This window comes from Pygocentrus nattereri, chromosome 25, assembly GCF_015220715.1.
Source record: "Pygocentrus nattereri isolate fPygNat1 chromosome 25, fPygNat1.pri, whole genome shotgun sequence".
Classification (NCBI taxonomy): Eukaryota; Metazoa; Chordata; class Actinopteri; order Characiformes; family Serrasalmidae; genus Pygocentrus; species Pygocentrus nattereri.
Window position 1 is genome coordinate 20,472,003 of NC_051235.1, and position 20,044 is coordinate 20,492,046.

Here is a 20,044-nt window from a genome sequence, read left to right on the forward strand (position 1 = left end):
GCTTCCTAAACAGACAATGGGGTAATCAACTACTACACTAAAGGTACTACACTAAACGATTTCTTGCCTTCTGCCTGATGACCATTGGGATAGGCTCCAGTATACCTCCCAATCCAGAAGGATAAGTGGCATAGATATTGTATGTGTTACTGTGTGTGTGTGTGTGTGTGTGTGTGGGTTTGTGTGTGTGTACACTAAATGATTGATCACCCATAGAAGTCAAATGAAACCATGGAGCATGAAGAAGAAATTTTTCAATCAAAAAAGGGACAGGATTTCATTTGAGGTGTTAAGAAAGTAGGTAAGCTGTTATGCAATCATATATAAAAGATTGAACACTCTGTTCAAATTACATATTTTGTTGAAGTGAAAATAATTTAAAACATCTTCTACAAGAAACAAACTTAAATGTGGCATAACATCAGGCAAATGAGGAAATTTCCTAAGCAATAAAAGTAAGCCTGCTGACCAAATGGTTAAGCTCCCGAAGGCCAAAGAAAATAGATTGGAAGAAGTTAAATAGAATGGAAGAAGTTAAACCCTTATGTTGTCTGATACAAACCTATCCACCTGTCCAACCAACCAAACAACGTAGCAGGCAATTTAAAGTGCAATTCCACAAATTCTTCAAAATTCCTGAGATGTAAACAAAGCCATTCAGAGTGGTTTGATAAGAAATGGTTCATTGTAGAGAAACTTTCCAACTCTGATTTCTTTACAGTGGTGGTGATAGGAACCAAGGGTCACTGATCATGCATAACATTATGACCACCTCATTGTTCAATTTCTCAGCTCCACTTACTATATAGGTGCTCTTTGTAGTTCTATAATTACAGACTGTAGTCCATCTGTTTCTCTGTATACTTTGTTAGCCCCTTTTTATCCTGTTCTTCAGTGGTCAGGACCCCCATGGACCCTCACAGAGCAGATATTATTTGGGTGGTGGATAATTCTCAGCACTGCAGAAACACTGACTTGCTGGTGATGTGTTTGTGTGCTGTGCTGGTACGAGTGGATTAGATACAGCAGTGTTGCTGAAGTTTTTAAACACTGTGTCCACTGTCCATTCTATTAGAAGCTCCTACCTTGTCTTTCCACCTTGTAGATGTAAAGTCAGAGACGACAGCTCATCTGCTGCAGCAAATTTGTATTGATCATCCTCTAGTCCTTCATCAGTGGTCACAGGACACTGCTCACTGGATATTTTTGGTTGGTGGACTTATCTCAGCCTAGCAGTGACACTGAGGTGTTTAAAAACTCCAGCAGCACTGCTGTGTCTGATCCACTCAGACCAGTGCAACACACACCAACACACTACCACCACGTCAGTGTTACTACAGTGCTAATAATGATCCACCACCCAAATAGTACCTGCTCTGTGAGGGTCCATGGGGGTCTTGACCACTGATGAACAGGGTAAAAGGGGCTAACAAAGAATGCATAGAAACAGATGGACTACAGTCTGTAATTATAGAACTACAAAGTGCACCTACACTATATTGCCGAAAGTATTAGCTCGTCTTCATTCACGTGCATATGAACTTGAGTGACATCCCATTCTTAATCCATAGGGTTTAATATGATATTGACCCACCTTTTGCAGCTATAACAACTTCAACTCTTCAACAGCTTCAACCACCAAACCCAGACTCGTCCATCGGATTGCCAGACAGAGAAGCGTGATTAGTCACTCCAGAGAACACGTGTCCACTGCTCTAGAGTCCAGTGGTGGTACTTAATACCACTGCATTCAACGCTTTGCATTGAGCTTGGTGATGTAAGGCTGATGGATGCAGTTGCTCGGCCTTGGCAACTCATTCCATGAAGCTCTCTACGCTGTTCTTGAGCTAATCTGAAGGCCACATGAAGTTTGGAGGTCTGTAGTGATTGACTCTACAGAAAGTTGGCGACCTCTGCACACTACGCGCCTCAGCATCCACTGACCCCGCTTTTTACATGGCCTACCACTTTGTTGCTGTCATTCCCAATTGCTTTCACTTTGTTATAATACCACTAACAACTGACTGTGGAATATTTAATATGGAGGAAATTTCACGACTGGACTCAATTCTACCACAGTACCATGCTGGAATTCACAGAGCTCCTGAGAGCGACCCATTCTTTCACTAATGTTTGTAGAAGCAGTCTGGATGCCTAGGTGCTTGGTTTTATACACCTGTGGCCATGGAAGTGACTGGTACACCTGAATTCAATGATTTGGATGGGTGACTGAATACTTTTGGCAATATAGTGTATATAGTAAGTGGAGCTGATAAAATAGACAATGAGCATAGACACAAAGATTTGATCATAATGTTATGCCTGATTGGTTTATAATCCAATATATTCCACCTCTCCAATAAGATTGTGATTTTTTAAAATACATTTTAAGCATATTTCAAAAAACGTCCCAATGTTTACTGCCTCTAAACCCAGTCAAAGAAAGTTATTATTTGTAGTAATAGCTTTTTGTTTAGTGCCTATACAAGCTACCTCACAGAAAGTTATAATCATTTCATGTACTCTCTCTAGCTTTTACATGCGTTAAACACTTCAGAGGTCTGGTTACCATCACTACCAGTGTGAATAATTCTGACTCTGCAAATGTTTATACAATGAAGCATTTTACATCAAACCCCTTCTTAAGAAATTAATTCTGCAGATTTTTTTTACAGAATCGTTCGAATTTCCCTTTAACTGCTCAGCACACAGTTCCATTGTAGACAAAGACCAATGAGACAGAGGAATGTGTTTGGGATGCGGGTGCACATCGTGACGATGCGCGTTCTCGTGCGGAGCTGTCTGGGGTACTGAAATCCACCAAATTTCTACTCCCTCCTAAGCCATTGCGCCTGCGCGTCGGTGTAACGCAGTGACTGCCTTCGGTCCTCTTGTGCTGGAGAGACAGAGACGAGGATAAAAACGGGGAGTAAAGAATGTTTCTCTCGCCAATACGAGACTAAAACTGACCTTAGTCTTAACCGTGGACTTCTCGCGCGTTGTTTCTGATGTTTCTGGGGGGAGCAGAAGATGGAAAGGACACATTTTCTCCACCATTGAGGACTCGCCACAGTAACAGACCAACTGATGCTGTGGTAACTGTTGCCTGCGTTTGCTAGCAGATCCTCAAATAATCACCTGATACGTTTGGCTGCGCCTAGATGTGATCCTCACGGATAGATCCCCCCACCACAGACCACCCAAATCTGAGGAGGGAACGGCTGTGGACAGGATTGGTGCATGTGGCTCGGCACTGAGGCTGGAGAAGAGGAGAGACAATCAGAGACTGTGTATACAGGGTGAGAGGAGAGGAGAGGACAGGAGAGGAGAGGAGAGGAAGGGGAGCGCGCAATCCCTCACCACCACATCGACTTTAGAGCTCATCTCCAGCGACCCTCCGTCCTCTTCTTCACTACAGCACCTCGGCGGGGTCTGTGAATGAGGAGCAGGATGATTCTGGAGCGCCTGCTTTTTCGCGCGTTCGTGGGAGGCTAGCGCTTTGGGGAGCCTACTGGTTTCTCCATTCGGGGGTCTCTCAATAAAGCCATAATGATAAGCTATGTGCAAGTCAAGCTGATTTAGTTTGTTTCCTTTTTCTTTCTTTTCTCGGAGTTGCAACAGACAGCACCCAAACGGTCTTCGTCATTTGGCACTTCAACTGGTTCCACGGTCGCGCGCGTGCGAGCGTGCACCAGCGTCGCGAGCTCAGCGCTGGTAACACCCGGACCTTGGCCGAGACATGCCTGAGCGAGCGACGCGATGGTCCAAGGCGACGAGAAAGACCGCGTTGTGATTAACGTGGGCGGCATCCGGCACCAGACGTACCGCAGCACCCTGCGCACTCTCCCGGGGACGCGCCTGGCCTGGCTCGCGGAGCCCGATGCGCACAGCCACTTCGACTACGACGCCCAGATCGACGAGTTCTTCTTCGACCGGCACCCGGGCGTCTTCGCGCACATCCTCAACTACTACAGGACGGGCAAGCTGCACTGCCCCGCGGACGTGTGCGGGCCGCTCTACGAGGAGGAGCTCGCCTTCTGGGGCATCGACGAGACGGACGTGGAGCCGTGCTGCTGGATGACTTACAGGCAGCACCGCGAGGCCGAGGAGGCCCTGGACAGCTTCGGCGGGGGGCCCGCCGAGATGGGCAACGACGACACAGAAGGGGAGCTGGGTGACCCGGGCGACGGCGACGAGGAACTGGAAATGACCAAGAGGTTGGCCCTGGGGGACGCACCTGACGGCAAAGCGGGGGGCTTGTGGCAACGCTGGCAGCGGCGCGTCTGGGCACTCTTTGAGGACCCCTATTCTTCTAAATATGCAAGGGTGAGTGAAAAAAGATCTAACTTCATTTACAGCGCGCTTTTAATAAGCCTTTCTAGAAATGTGACAAAATAAAACCGCTTTGATGTTGTTTCAATTGGAATTAAAGCCCAGTTCTAAGAAGCAATTAGGAAGCAGTGTTCACAGAACGAGTGTGCGCTCACATCTATAAACTTAAAGCTCAGCTAAATGGGAAAATTTTTACCCATGATGCATAGATATGCCGGGCTAAACAGACTGCCTCCACAGCCATGAGTTCTCCAAACAAAGCGTAGAGCATCCACGCGCTAGCCGCTGCAGTGGTGTTATGAAACAGCAGTTTATGAGCGAGAACCCTGACATGATACATGCGCAACTGGTTGTCTCGTGCCACGCTGTTATCCCTTAGCACGTTGCAACATGCCTGGCTGAACTGTTGTTGTGAGCTATCCATCAGCCTTCTAGCGATTACACACATTCACCCTGGGAGAACATGCAGTCTGGCCTGGCGTCGTGTTGCATTGATCCACAGCTTCCTTGCCTACAGTGCACTGCTGTGCAACCTGCCGTGGTGAGCTGGCTCCCCATGCTTGCGTGCTCGTACACAAATTAATCTCTCTGGGAGTTAGATTAAAGAGAATGCATCAGGAGGAGAAGAAGTCCTTTCCTTTATTTATGCGCCTGTGCTGCTGCCAGTGGTGATACGCATAACGCATCAATGAGCCCAACGTTTCATACACTCTTAAACATAAAGGTTCCCAAATGGCTGACACTTACGGCTCTCTAGAGGAGTCCCACCAATTTTGAAAGCTGTCTGCATAAATAAATGGTTAATTTGTAAACAAAGCCATTGAGAGTGGTTGGATGTGCAGCGCTCCTTTCTAGAGAAACTTACCGAGTCACAGTGCTGGTGATAGGAACCAGACGTCTGAAGGGTTTACTGCTTCTAAAAGCTCCCTCACAGAAACTTACTGTATTAAATGGTTACAAATACACTGATTGATGCCAGAGACATGGTTTTCTGAGAAACAGTTTTGTCCCAAAACGTATCCATTCATGGTGGAGGGACACATAAGGTCGATATAAGGCAAAATAGCCCCCATACAAAGCTTACTTCAGATTAATAAGTGTCGGTTAATTTTTTTGCTATTTTGTGCTGGTGATAGGAACCAGAAATCTGTGATGTGTTTACTGCTTCTAAATGCTCCCTCGCAGAAAGTTACTGCATGAAATGGTTAGACGTGTGTTGCCTAATGCCAGAGACTTTGTTTTATGATCATTTTGAGAAACAGTTTCGGCCCAAAACTTATCTATTCGTGGTGGAGAGACACATGTGAGTGTTATAAGGCAAAATAGTCCCTAAAGAAAGCTTACTTCAGATTAATACGTGTAGGTTAACTTTTTTTGTGGATTGCAAATAAAATGACTATGTTCAGATATACAGAGATGTAGCTAAGGGGTTGAAGCATTGCCACCCTTCTGGTCACCCCAGCTGTGGAAAGTGAGACAGCCATCATCATCAAAACAGCATCAGTTATGCTTACAGTGAAAATCTGCTGCAGGGTAGTTACTAATCGGTTATAAGAGTCTAATGATACTGCATTTAATAATTAGTATAACATGCTATGATGGATGAATTTGCTGACCAAACAGGCGAGTGAATGTGCGTTGGGTCCCTTCAGCAGTGCTGCTCTGTGAGCTTCATTATGAAGTAGGCTATGAGATGATGAGTTAACTACGAAAAATTAGTCAACTATGAATGTTCATCATGCTGACAAATTACGTTCGACAGTTGAATGTGTGCATGTATTACACATTACCTTATACAGTGCTGTCTGGATAGGTTTTCTGACCATTAGATTCATGTATAACTTGTAGCAAGGGAAGCCTAAATGATTAACGTCTATGGTCTGTCTATTATATGTTTTTCTTCATGTTATGCAGCACATAAAGTGATTTAATTTACTTGAGAGAGCATCACTTTGTGTAATTTTAAGTAATGTAATGCTATTTTATTAATTTCATTTGTTCTGTGTGCCTCCTCATACAATCTCTGGGTCTTACCTGGCCTTACCTAAGTTACAACACCCTGACCATATATGTCTTTGTAAATTTGCGCAAACCTCTAGTTTCTTTCACCACTGCAAGAATCTTGAGTCGGTTTTTCTATGTGAGGTTTGTCCACACAGAAACATTTCACACTGAACCGCTCTGGCTGATTCTGCTTCTATATCTACCACTGAATTATGCAGAAAGTTTGAAAAACTAGGAATTCCCCTTTATTTACATGATGTGGAGCTTCCTGAAACTTTAAAAAGTTTCTTTAAAAACTTAAAACCTCTCTTAAAAAACCTCTCACAACTGCTAAAATGATTTATTTAAAAACAAATGGTCCTCAAAAGTGGTTCACCTGTGGCATCACTCCAAATAACTCTTTTGAGCACCTCTGTTTTCAAGGTGCAACTGTTTGGGTCTTCTTCGAGTTACAGGACTTAGGAGATTATAAAGAATTAAATGTACTTGATCTAACAAAAGTCAAGGAAAAGAACAAATCTTGCTTCTAGAAATGGTTGTCAGATATTTCCACTGAGTTGGTCAGTGGGGTCAATTTTTGCATGATCTGTTCAGCTAGTTTTATTGAGCTGCTTAAATGGCAAGACTTCTGTTACATACATATAGAGCTTAAGAATAAGTTTGCAGTCCACGTTGTTGCTGAATAATAAGCTTAAGGACGCAATAAGCCTGTTCATATGATTCATATGATATGAACTACATGGTTTACTCTGCCATCTCAAGAAGAGAAGCACCCTGGCGGAGTCCAATACCTAATCAATACCCTGGGTGTTCTTTCAAGTTGTAAATTGCTTCTCTACGAGAGGACAAGGGGCAGTGCCAAGTCTTGACCATTAAATTGTAAATCATCTGCTACTTTTGGAAAAAAAAAACATTAAATAGCGATTTATTTAGCCCTCATTAAAGCAGTCAGTCTAATTTAAAATAGGTTCTTTTTTACAGGGCCATGGAGTTAACGTTTAATCAAAGAAGTCAAAAGACTCATGACAAGGAGTGAATAAAACCAACAGGAGTTCTGAAGCCTAAAGGCCACATAGTTTTTTTGTGTCAACAAAGCTTCAAACTGGTGCACTATAACATGCATCGTATTGGCTTTAGTGTGTAGCAGTGGCTTTTATAAAGAAACTAGACTCATAAGTGCTTTCAAAGTCTGGAGGTTTGTTGAACACAGCACTGCACTATAAACACTTAATGCATCTATAAAATGAGACCTGCACAATGCGAAAGCCCTATCAGCCCTATCAAAAGTCCAGCAAAGCACAATTTATGTAAAAAGGCCGCCTCTACAGACAAGCTAATAGAAGATAGCAGTGCTGTTTCCACCAGAATGGGTAACTGATAGGAGGTTGGTAATGTAGTGATGCACAGTGTTAATAACTGGTGACAGGATGGAGGCTGAAGGATGATGAATCAGCTGCAGAGAACATGATAAGAGTGAGTGTGGCTGAGAAAATGCAACAAAATGTGATTAAAGATGATCGATGGAGTTGAATAAAGCCACTTGATAACAGTTCAGTTTTTAATGTGGTGCAATTTGCCAGATGGAGATTAAACCTGGTTACATTGTCTATATGAATTTTTTGTTTGTTTGTTTTGTGAAAGTGAATTTTTTTCAGTGCTGCTGCCCAGTAAACCACTTCTGAAAGACTTACCTTGCAATCACGAATGCTTTGTCCCTTTATGCCATCTTTTAAAGCACTGAACCTCGGCCTTTTTTGTGGTGGCTCCTCCAAATATAGAAACTGCATGCTCAGTTTGTCCCTTGAAGAGTGTAGACGGCAAGAATAGCCTACTATGATTTTAGTATTGTGAAGTTGTCTCTATGATCTGCTTGATCAGCGAGCAGTTCTTGAATCAGATTTGCACTATTTAGCTTCAAAGAGTTCTCATTATCAGTGAATCAGGCATGAGATGAAGGGCTGGCATGACGGTCCGTGCATCTGAATTAAACGAAACGTGAGTCATATGACTGAATGGATTACTATCTAAACAACCAAACCCGGCATCCTTGTCTACAGTGCCCCATGCACGGCAACGTGAGGGGCTTCGAAGGCCCAGGGAAAAGGGAGAGAGATGCTGTAGCATGCTCATCTAGCAGCTGTTTGTGTTGGTCTCCCACAGGCACCTGATATATTCATGTCCTTGGCAGACGAGATGCTGCTTTTTCCCCCGTGTATGTCTTGGGAATAGGTTTCCATGGCAACGGTTTCAGAGCTCAAATGAAACTGATTAATGCTGCTCTTTCTTGCGAGGTGCCAGAAAACGTGACAAACTTCGCCGGAGCTTTCTGTATTCTGTGACTGCACGGCCACAGAGAGTGAGTAATTTTCACTTCCACTACATCTTGCTGAAAGCCATCAATTTACCAGGAATGCAATCTGCAAAATGATGGTGCGTCATTGTCGTAGAAGCCCTTGTTGTCTGGAGTTTACATGACAGGGAAATTTATATGTCTCTGTTATCTACAGTAAATATTCAAAAAATATGTCTCAAATGTACTTTATGCATGGTATACAAAGTGTTAACGATCATGAATTATCCACAAGCTTTATAGGAGTGTAATTACAGTCTAACTCACAACTCTAGGAAATTAACTGCCCCAAATTTCCAATGGTTCACCTTGAATGTCATAGGTTACCCATATCAGGGATATCTCTAAGAAAGCATTTTATTATTATATCACCTATAATAAGACACATACTGTCTCAACAAGATGTGAAATTAGTTTATGCTTTCAGAACAACTGCAAATGTTACTTGCTGCTATGCTCTCTCTCTAAATAGGCCCCAGATAGTTCACAATGCAGCAGTCCATGCATCACCAGGACAAGAATCTTTGAGCATATTACTCCAGACTTACTCAGCTAACTCTTGTTTTCTGTTAAGGTCCTTGTTGACTTCAAATTCTCGCCTGTGCTGGTTCTTGCTCTTGATGGCCTAACTCTGGCATATCTTACTGATCTGTTGAAGCATTACTGACCACTTAGTTCAACTGAGGCACCCTTACTGCAAACGCCTAAGATGTCACAGCTCAGCTAGTGGAAGGTCTTTCACTTATATTCCTGTGTAAAGCATTTTGAGATTTTGTAACTAAAATGAAACTATTATTATTATTATTATTTATTATTATTGTTAGTAGTAATAGTAATAGTGGTAGTAGTAGTATTAGCAGTAGTAGTATTGGTAATAATAGTAGTAGTAGTAGTATTAAATATAAGATTGAGGGCAAAGTTGGCCTATAGATTAATTCTGAAAATATTGAGATTTTAAAGATTGCTAAATGGGTCTTGGCTTGGACATATGGCTCTTTGTGTGGGAGTTCTTTAAACTTACACTTGCACACCTTGTTTAAAACTATGGTTATCAAGAACCATCTACTGAAGAGTTTTTGAAGGCCCCAAAATTGTTTCTTCTATGATGACCTAAGAAGCCTCTTTGGTTCCTTAACATTTGGATCATTTAAAAATATATTTGGGTAAGATTAATTTCTCTACAAATGAAAACATGAACTTTGTCTCCAGCATCTATAAGCATCTATAAGCAATTCAATGAAAATCTCATGAGTGCAAAAGTTACCCCATAGTTGGTGCTAGATGGATGAAACTGAGAGGCTAGCTGTAGTGTACTATTCTGGTAAATGTAACAACAGATCTAAAACAACATCATTTTAAATTTAAATAAATTTAAATTTATTTATATAAATTAAATGTTTTTTTTTTAAAAATCTTATGTATATTAATGGATATGTCATTTTCTTCAGTCTTTATTTTTATAGGCTTATAATAGACAGATTAGCCCTGCCATGTGAAAGCTACACTTTAGCCTGATATGCTTTTGCTGTGAGTTACTTACATGTTTTAAATGGGTGCATATGAATTTTTGATGTCAAAAACATTTCATACTAAAAAATAAGATACGTGCATGGTACAAAAACTTCATGGGCAATTGTGAGAAATATCTGTCCAATTGCAGTGAACATTTGCAGATGACTTTGCTATGGAAATATGAGAAGATAACCAAAAGCATGTCTTTTTAAAAACAGCTTAACTACGTAGAAACCTTATGTTACATTTTGTCCTGTGTTAGGTGACGCCCTGCTCCCCCTATCAATTACTTCCATTCAGTACTCTTGACTAACAAAAAAAAAAAAACTGCAGTGAGTTTTTGTTTGGTCCAATTACAAAATGCATTGCAGTGCATTTTGTTTCTCATAGAGAATGTAATCATCTATGACTGGTAGAGCAGAATTTGGACTTGGTATGGAACCCTGGCCAGATATAGCCATAAAAACAGTACACCTTTCACTTCTAACCTTAGCCAGAAAATCACCTTTGCAAACCAGAAGCCTTCAATTACTCCACCCCTCACCAATTCCTGTCAATACAGCTCTTGTTTTTATCCGGGCTCACTATCTGATTTAGTCACGTGGCTCCCTTCTCCCTTGTGGGTCTCTGGGCTATTACATGCACCAGTGGCCCTTCTCTAGGTCACAATGAGAAAGCTATTTGTTATTAATGTGCTGGTCGATACGCAAGTGCACCTGCCTGCTTGATCATGGGTGAGTAAATTGGCACATGTCCAAGATTCAGCTCCAGCCACTCCCTGGGTTTGACCCACCATGCTGGGCTTGTCATGACTGGGAATATCCACTAAAGGGGCAGATTCTTTGAACTGCCCTACAGTGTTGCATGAGCAGTAGATTGAAAACAAGCTGGTCGGCGTCTTCTTAAACTTGAAATGTTGTCAGATGTTGTCAATGACATTTTTTGTTGATTTTTAAAGTGAAAATAAGTACAGAACTTCTAAAGAGAAAATAGCTCTGAACATTTTAATGCATAGTTAGTGTTTATTTGCAGAATTTAAGGTGTTGAAAATGAAATAAAACAAACTGTGGCCTGTGCAAATTTATGACACATTTTATATTTCATGTTTTCTATTGTTCACTATAATAAATTCAGCAAATAAACTAGTTTGTTCCCTGTAGATGTGTTAACTTAATTTCCCTTAGAAAATCAACAAAATATAAATCTGTGGATAGATGAATGGACGAATGGATGGGTTGATAGATAGGTAGAGACACAGACTGACTGATTGATTGACTGATTGTTGACAACCTTACTACTTAGTGTATTATTTTCTTATCTCCATAGAAAAGCACTGGCAATAAAACAGCAACGCAGCAATAGAACATGTTCTAGGGCAGCAACGCTGGAGCCCACTGAATAGAGCACCATCCAATATCCAGTACAATTGAGATGAGCTGGAGTGTCATTTGTAATCCAGAACTAATCATCCAACATCAGTAGCTGAACTCACTAATGCTCTTGGCTGTATGCAGTCAGGTCCCAACAGCAATGTTCCAACAAAGCATAAAGTCTTTTCAGAAGAGTGGAGGCTGTTACTGCAGGGGAGTGAACTCTCTAGTAATACTCTTGATTTCAGAGGAAAGCCTGGATAAGCAGGTATCTGCTTATGGATGCTTATGGACAGACCTTTGGATGGATACTATAGATAGAGAGATCAATAGATAACTTAAGAAGAACTGGTTAGGCTAATCAGTTCTTCTTAAGTTATCTATTGATCTCTCTATCTATAGTATCCATCCAAAGGTTTGTCCATAAGCATATCATCAGTATCATGGGATGCTAGTTTTTATTGCCAATGTTGTTGTTGTTATTCCTGCAGAGCAGTATACTTTACCCGAGGTAAAGTGCACTCTTGTACCTGCAGTGAAGGAAATTTCACACATTATCACCTCTGTCCTCAGCAGACTCTGTCTCTGGCTCTGACCCTTTAACCTGCTGTTCCCTCTGCTCAGAAGCACAGTGCAGGCAACACAGTAACTTCCCTATGGAGCTCACCATGCCTGCATTCAATCATTCACTCCACAGTGGAGCTGTTCCCAAAGCAACTGACTAGCGCATCCTGTGAACAAACCAATTATAAAGTGAAGAATTCTTATTTAGCAAGTAAGAACCTCCACATAATGTAACAATTCTATATCAATATCAGGGGCGTTTCTAGAACTTTCATCATGTGTGGATGTTTTTGAAAAGGTTATTTTACATTTAAGAAAAATGGTTTGTTAAAAAAAAACATTACATGAAATGCACACATTTAGGAATGAAAAATTGTTATTTTATGCCTTTGGTTCTTCTTCATTTTTTAAAAAAGCTGCCACAAAACAGATTTGACAGTGTAAAAGTTCTCCCTAATAGTGTACAGGTACAAATTCCTGGTTCTTGTGTTCTTCCTAGAACTTCTACATTATGTGGCATTTTTTAAACTTGAAAGTCTTGTGGCTCATGTCTCATTTACATCAAATCACAAGGATTTCACACCCTTGTTTGTATCTTCTATGCAATGTGGAACATGAGATCATATAGAACTACATGTGCTTGATCTAGACAAGTGACGGAAAATATTGATGCTGAGAGAAGGAATAAAAAGTAAATACATCAGATGTCAGGATGAAGTTTAGATGATAAACAGATGGCAGGATCATATGAAATGCCAGAGAGAGTGAGTGAGAGACAGATAGACTAAGGGAGAGGTGGGGTAGAATTTCAGCTGGAGTTACCATGTGAATGGCATCCAAATCTGAAGGATGCTTGGAAGGCTCAGGCTCATCAGATTGCTCTTGGTTGCCATAGAGACTACAGAGGGGGTTGAGGAGCTGTGGAGGGGAGGCGACCCATCAGTGCAGAAATCACAAATAAACAGAACAAAGTGCTGATCCGAAACACAATTACAGAACACAGTTTGTTGAATAAAAAACTTGCTGTCATCAGAATTAGCTTATGTGGTTCATTGTCATGTCGGAAATGGATCATTCAAGCAACAGAATGAACTAGAATATCTCAGGGGATATTATACACTAAACCATTGCTTTCATAAGAATACTAAAACTGTCTATTTCATATTGCTCCTTTAAATATGAATATTGCTTATGAGACATCTATTTCCTTTGGCAATGCTTTAAGATCTAATTTAGTTCCAGTGTTCCAACTATGAGGTGATAACAGCATAGCACGGACAGCTGGTTTGCTGTTTATAGCCAACTGGGTGACATAACAAGGAAAACATTCTCAATGCTGGTATTCATTGATTTGCAGAGAGAATATTTATGCAGGAAGACCTTAGAGGCAGGGTTAAGATGGAGAAGAGTATTTCTTTTCAGTGGCAAACTATGACTGATAAAGCCAGGCATTAAGTTCAAGTCATGAATGTCAAAACTGAAAGATGAGGGAAAAAATTCCTCTGCAGTAATACTATTTTCTGCTAGCACCCCTATGGGATTATAGTAGTATGTTAATGCTATACAGCAATATACACTTACTGGCCACTTTATTAGGTAGTTGCTTAGTTAACACAAATAGCTATTCTGTCAATCACATGACCATAACTCAATGCATTTAGGCACGTAGAGGTGGGTAAGACAACTTGCTGAAGTGCAAACCGAGCATCAGATTTGGTGACTTTGAATGTGGCACGGTTGTTGGTGCCAGATAGGCTGGTCTGAGTATTTAAGAAACTGCTGATCTCCTGGGATTTTCACACACAACCATCTCTAGGGGTTACAGAGAAAAAGAGAAAATATCCATTGAGCGGCAGTTGTGTAGATGAAAATGCCTTGTTGATGAAAAGGCAACAGTAACTCAAATAAATAAACAAAACCTCTGAGGAATGTTTCCAACATATTTTTGAAAGTATGCCACAAAGAATTGAGGCAGTTCTGAAGGCAAAAGGGGGTCCAACCTTTTACTAGCAAGGTGTACCTAATAAAGTGGCCAGTGAGTGTATATGAATATTTTTTGGCCCTTCTATATTACACATGGACATTTGAAGTTTGTAAAAGACATCCATGTGTTTTTGCTTGTAACAGACTAATTAATGTATTTTTTACCACACATCAGTTTTACAGTAGCTCCCACTGCTGTTTTCATTTCAAACATCTGACTGAAGCGCTTTCTGGCTTCCACTCGTATTCACAGTCAGTGATGTATCTAGAACTTCCAGTAGGCAACACTGACACCTTTTCTCACAAAATTGGTCCCATCTACTTGAAATCAAAACATGGTTTGCTGACATGACTGTTAGTTGCTAATTATGTTAGTGTTTAATCTCATACATTTGGCCTTCACTTCAGCTCCTGAAGGTCTACCTAGATACCACCTGTGTCACATACCACCTAAATCAGCTCAGTTTGGACAGGTCAAGAACTGAACCCTTTTGTTACAAATCAAACCTTAATAATGGAATAAGCATGCTGATTTAATTAAATACAAAGGAAACATTACAGGTCAAATGTTTGTATTTTTTAGTTTACAGAACTCATTAGGCTTCTCATGTCAGCTTTCATTAAAAGACAAAGTTCTTTATTCTTCTGTAAAGTTACCATTTCAAAGATATGAGGTTTTGTTACAATCAAAAAGATATGCATGCAGGTTTATTTAATACATCAGCAGATTGAATTGTTGTTTGTCCCATTCTTCTTCTTCTTCTTCTTCTTCTTCTTCTTCTTCTTCTTCTTCTTTTGGCTGCTCCCTTTAGGGGTCGCCACAGCGGATCATCTGCCTCCATCTTGCCCTATCCATTGCCTCCTCTACTTTTACACCAACCATCTCCATGTCCACCTTCACTACATCCATAAACCTTCTCTGAGGTCTACCTCTTCTCCTTCTACCCAGCAGCTCCATCTCCAACATTCTTTGACCAATATATCCACTATTCCTCCTCAACACATGTGCAAACCATCTCAACCTGGCCTCTCTGGCTTTATCTCCAAACTGCTCCACCTTCACTGTCCCTCTGATCTGCTCATTTCTAATCTTGTCCATCCTTGTCACTCCCAACGAAAATCTCAGCATCTTCATCTCCGCCACCTCCAGCTCAGCCTCCTGTCTTTAGAGCAATTTTTTGTCTGTTTGTCTTGTGACAGTCTGTTTGGTTCCCCTTTCTGGCACTCCTCCACCCCCACCCCCCATTCCTCCCTCCTCTTCTCCTGTTTCAGTGAGTAATTATTATACTGTCTGCGGTGTCTCCTTTTGTACTAGTAGGCTTCCATTCAGTTTATAGCAACTGATCACTTGAACACAGTGCTGTCAGACAGACAAAAAGAGGCGTGGTCAGGGGATGTGTCCTGAAACAATACAGTAAAAAGCCACTATAAGTGGCTAATGAGATTTGTGTGGCCGCATAAGACACGGATTGCATGGAATAACAAGGATTCTCTTGCTCGCTGAATGCTGAACAGATCCTGTCCCTGGAGGGAGCTCTGAGCGATTAGCATTAATTAGGCTGCAGTGGCAGAGCAAAGCCCAGGCCCTGTTAATTAATGGAGAAAGATAGGGAGGAGTCCCATTACTTAGCCTGCATGCTAGCTAATCTTCTGTCTGTTTTACTGACAGGGATCTTGTCGCCAAGGGGCAGAGAGTTGATGTGATAGGCTATACGTTTATGATTCTCTCAAAAAAGAAACAATACAGGTTCATAAAGAGAGATTTATATGAATCAATGTTACATCAGTGTCATTCAAGTTACAAGGTCAGTGCATGAGTTTGCTAATCTGATCTGTCCTTGCTTTGCACAGAAGTGCATTCTTCTGTAGCAACTGTTGTGAGGTTGGACCAGCGTTACGGAATTCACATTCACCCAAATGAAAGTGTAGCACACTTCGTCTAGAGTCACTACATAACTGTAACGGTAGGGAGCGATAAGGCATGTGCTGAGAAAAGTAAGATTTATTCGGGGCAAATCCAGGGTCAAGGTCAAAACAGTCCAGGGTCAGTGAGCCAAAACAGAGAAATGGAGGGGCAGACATAACAAAACAAATCAAACAAACCAAACAGCATGAGAATATAATACAGTAAATATCAAACAAAGACCAGCAACCAAACATGGGAAAACACAGGGCTTAAATACAAGAGGGCTAACAAGGGATAACAGGACATAGGTGGAAAACACAGGTGGTAACAATCAGGGGCGGAGTCAGAAAACAAGGGGGCCGGACTGGGAAGAAATCAAAACAAAAGCACATGACAGGACTAAAAGGTAAACAAAAGCACATGAAGGGGGTAGGGGCCAATCGTGACAATAGCAGTGAGTTTCCACTTTAAAATGTTGCTAGGTTGTCTAAAATAGGTGTATTTGGAGCGACATTACCACCCTGTCTATTCTAACAGTCATCTGTTCTAACATATTTCCCATTGAAACACAAAAAATCATTTAAAATGAATACACTGTAATGTTAGACAGTTGGGCAAAAGTGTGTTATATGTTACACTCTTAAAAATACAGTTCTTCAAGGGTTCTGTAGTACAGAAAATGGTTCTATATAGAATCAAAAACAGTCAAAGGACCCTTTGCATGGTTAAAGGGTTCTTTGCTTCATGAAAGGGTTCCTCAGATTGATGAAAAATGTGCCTGAATGTGCTATAGATGGTTCTCTTTAAAACCTTTTTGAAAAAGGTTATATATGTCACCCAAAAGGGTTCTTCTATTGTTACAAGCTTGACATCATAACAATAGAAAAACGATTTTGGGCACAATACACTCACCGGCCACTTTATTAGGTACATGCTAGTAAATGGTTGGACCCCTTTTTGCCTTCAGAACTGCCTCCATTCTTTCATACTTTCAACAAGTTGCTCGAAACATTCCTCAGAGATTTTGGTTGGTTATTTGAGTTACTGTTGCCTTTTTATCATCTGGAACCAGTCTGCCCATTCTCCTCTGACCTCTCACATCAACAAGGCATTTTTGTCTACACAACTGCCGGGGAGTGTATAACCATTTTCAAAAAGGTTCTATATAGAACCATCTACAGCTCATTTTTCATCCATCTGATGAAACATTTTTCATCAATGTTTCATGATACAAAGAACCTTTTAATCATACAAAGGGTTTTTTGAGTGTTCATGGTTTTACACAGAACCATTATTATCTTTACAAAAAAACCTTTGAAGAGCCATGTTTTAATAGTGTATAATTACTTTATCTAGTTGAATGAGATATTTGCTAGTGTTTCATAACGCTTGTTCAATCTTACAAGGGTTGTGAAGACAATGCATTGAACAAAATGCATTTTCCATAATACAAATGTTTTATTGAATACACAAAAAACTGCATCCAGTCTATCTGAATAAAATGGCATTTGATAAGCAATCAAATTAGTCTTGTAAAAGTCTTGTAAAATTCATAATGCACTCTAAATGTAGTAAATTTGACTGAAACTGAAACTGTATGCTGCGATGTCTTGTTAAGTTGAACTGCATTTTTGCTAATGTTTTGTAGAGCTTATCCAGTGTGACATCGGTTGTTGAGAAAGAGCAATTTTGTGGGTGGAACATGGGTAGGTCAGTTACCTTTTACCATGGTGACCCCTCGTTTATTTTATCGCTGATTTAGCTCTGATTTAGCTCTGTAAAGGCCTTGCCCCCCCACCCCTCGCTTTCTCATTGGCTGTTCCTGATTCCTCATTGTGTTACATAGCTTACCATTTCACTCTATGGGACTCTATGGCAACATTTTCGGTTCAAATATGTTTGAGAATATCAGAAGCCCACTCTGGTGCTAGATCAAATGGCTAAAGGCTGACTCTTTTGCTTCTCACACTTCCAGGACATTCATGCTGTCAGTTGCTTCTGTCCAAACTCTCGACCTGAAAATTTACTTCAGATTGTGAACAATTTTCAGAATAGTCAGATCAGGTTTAGAATCAGCCTAAAAGTTGTGATAGGGTAGACCTGGCTTTATTTGCAGAACAGTTCATTCTGATGAGCAACGGTTCCTAAGTAACGACTCACTGTGTTCTGCAGCTAACCGGTTCTAACTTTCTTTTAAAGAGCATATAAGAACATAAAACTGAAATGTTCGATAATTTGATCTGCAGTCTATTTTAAAGAATTAATTATGACAGCAGGCCTACATTAAATTCCAAACCCTGTCATTGCCACTTAGGATGCTCTTCGGTCAGCTGCTGTATCAGGGGAACAACTGAAAAAACAAGATATAGCCAGAGGCGAATAAAACATAATTGTTTTTTTCCTGTTTTGTCTTCTTTCATATTTCTTACACAAATATATATATGTGCTGCTCTTGTTTCACCTTTACTTACTGTACTTGTCTAATAAGGTCTATGTCTGATATGCAACGTGGCATATACAGACACATACACACAGTAACATCTTACAGTTCATATGCTGCCATGAACTCTGTAGGATGTAATTTAGTGCGCCACTGCAGTTTTGACTGTGCATACATACAAACACACACGCATAAACCATTCATTTATTGAAAACAAAGGCTTGATCTGATTCATAGCCCACTCATAAACCACATTATGCATGCAGACGCGTACGTGCCTACAGAAACTTACACAACATACTGCACTACTCTTTTCCCTTCGGCCTGCCTTGGTTAATAAACTGCAAAGCAGAGCAGACAGGCTCTCCCTCCCTTTCCACAACACCCCCCCTAAATCTCCCAATCATGCCACAGCACCCCCTCATTTCCCCTAGTTCTGTCTCAGAGCAGTAAGTGGAGCAGGACACCCCCTTAAAAAGCACTAGGGCAGTGCCTCCAGAGAGAAAGCAGCTGTGAATAGCCCTGGCAGAGCCCAGCCAGGAGCATGGGTGTCAGACGCTCAAACTGGGGCACCCATGGAGGCTAAGGCCGGTGGAGTTTGTTTAAAGGATGTAGCCTGGGGAATAGCACGGCTGGGGTTGGGCTGCGATAGAAGCATCCTATGACTGGAGACTTGATAAGCTTTAAGCTGCTCTGAAGTGATATTTCTAGTTCACAGTTATATAAAATACCTTGCACTTTGGCGTCACCTTAGTTTCCCTGAAGAACCTTTCAACAGACGTTTTTTTAAAGTAATACACCAATCTAATAAAATTGTGTTCCTGTTTTTCAATCTAATCTCTATGTGCCATGTCCTTAGCATTTGATTGCTTACCAAGGATAGTAGTCTTATCAGTGTGACTCACTTTTAACAAGTGACTTACAAGTTTAATGAGTTATTCTTCTACATCTCTCCAGACAACTTTTTGAGCACCTTTATTTTTAAGAATGCATTATACATCATGACGTTAACCCTATTTTACACTATTTTATTACCCTATATTAATGTGTCATTAGCGATACTTACAGAAATTTCCTTTCTAATTAGTTGAAATCTGTCTCCAGAGTAACTGACTCATGTGCATATCTACATCAGGCAGAGTAAAATTAATCAGCATGTGAAACTCAGTGGGAAACCCTCAGGACCTTCTAGGCCTTCAGAGAATGCCAAATAATATCTGTGAAATAAAGATAACATGTCTTTATTTTATTTATGTATTTATTGTAATAGAATCATCTTGCTTGTTGTATTCAAACTCTGCAAGTGTTGTAGTAATATTCTTATTCCATAGTTTTGGAACAGAAAATGAACCTATCAGGAATTTTTTCACTGCTATATTTGGATGCATACAGCTGAAGCACTTCTGCTATTGGTTAGGCTTTCAGGAACTGACTTATCGGCCTGAAACATCAGCTTACCCACTAATATAAATAGGAACCGACAGTGGAATCAATCATGTTTTGATTTTCAATGATGCGACCAATTTTATAAAGAAAAAAACTCATTTTATGCTTACTGGAAGTCCCAAATATGCCACTGACGG

General features: G+C 40.7%; 1 protein-coding gene across 4 annotated transcripts in view; it reads left to right on the forward strand.

Moving 5' to 3' along the window:
• The first annotated feature begins 2,821 nt into the window (after positions 1-2,821).
• Positions 2,822-20,044, forward strand: part of kcnc1a (potassium voltage-gated channel, Shaw-related subfamily, member 1a) — a 54,466-nt gene continuing 37,243 nt past the window's right edge. For 2 of the 4 annotated variants that reach the window (XM_037534699.1, XM_017703545.2), the window contains exon 1: positions 2,823-4,326. In XM_037534699.1, the coding sequence (XP_037390596.1) occupies positions 3,760-4,326 (567 nt within the window). In that variant the 5' untranslated portion in view covers positions 2,823-3,759. Of the gene's footprint in view, positions 4,327-20,044 lie in introns of all 4 variants that reach the window. The other 2 variants (XM_017703544.2, XM_017703543.2) reach the window with 2 other exon arrangements.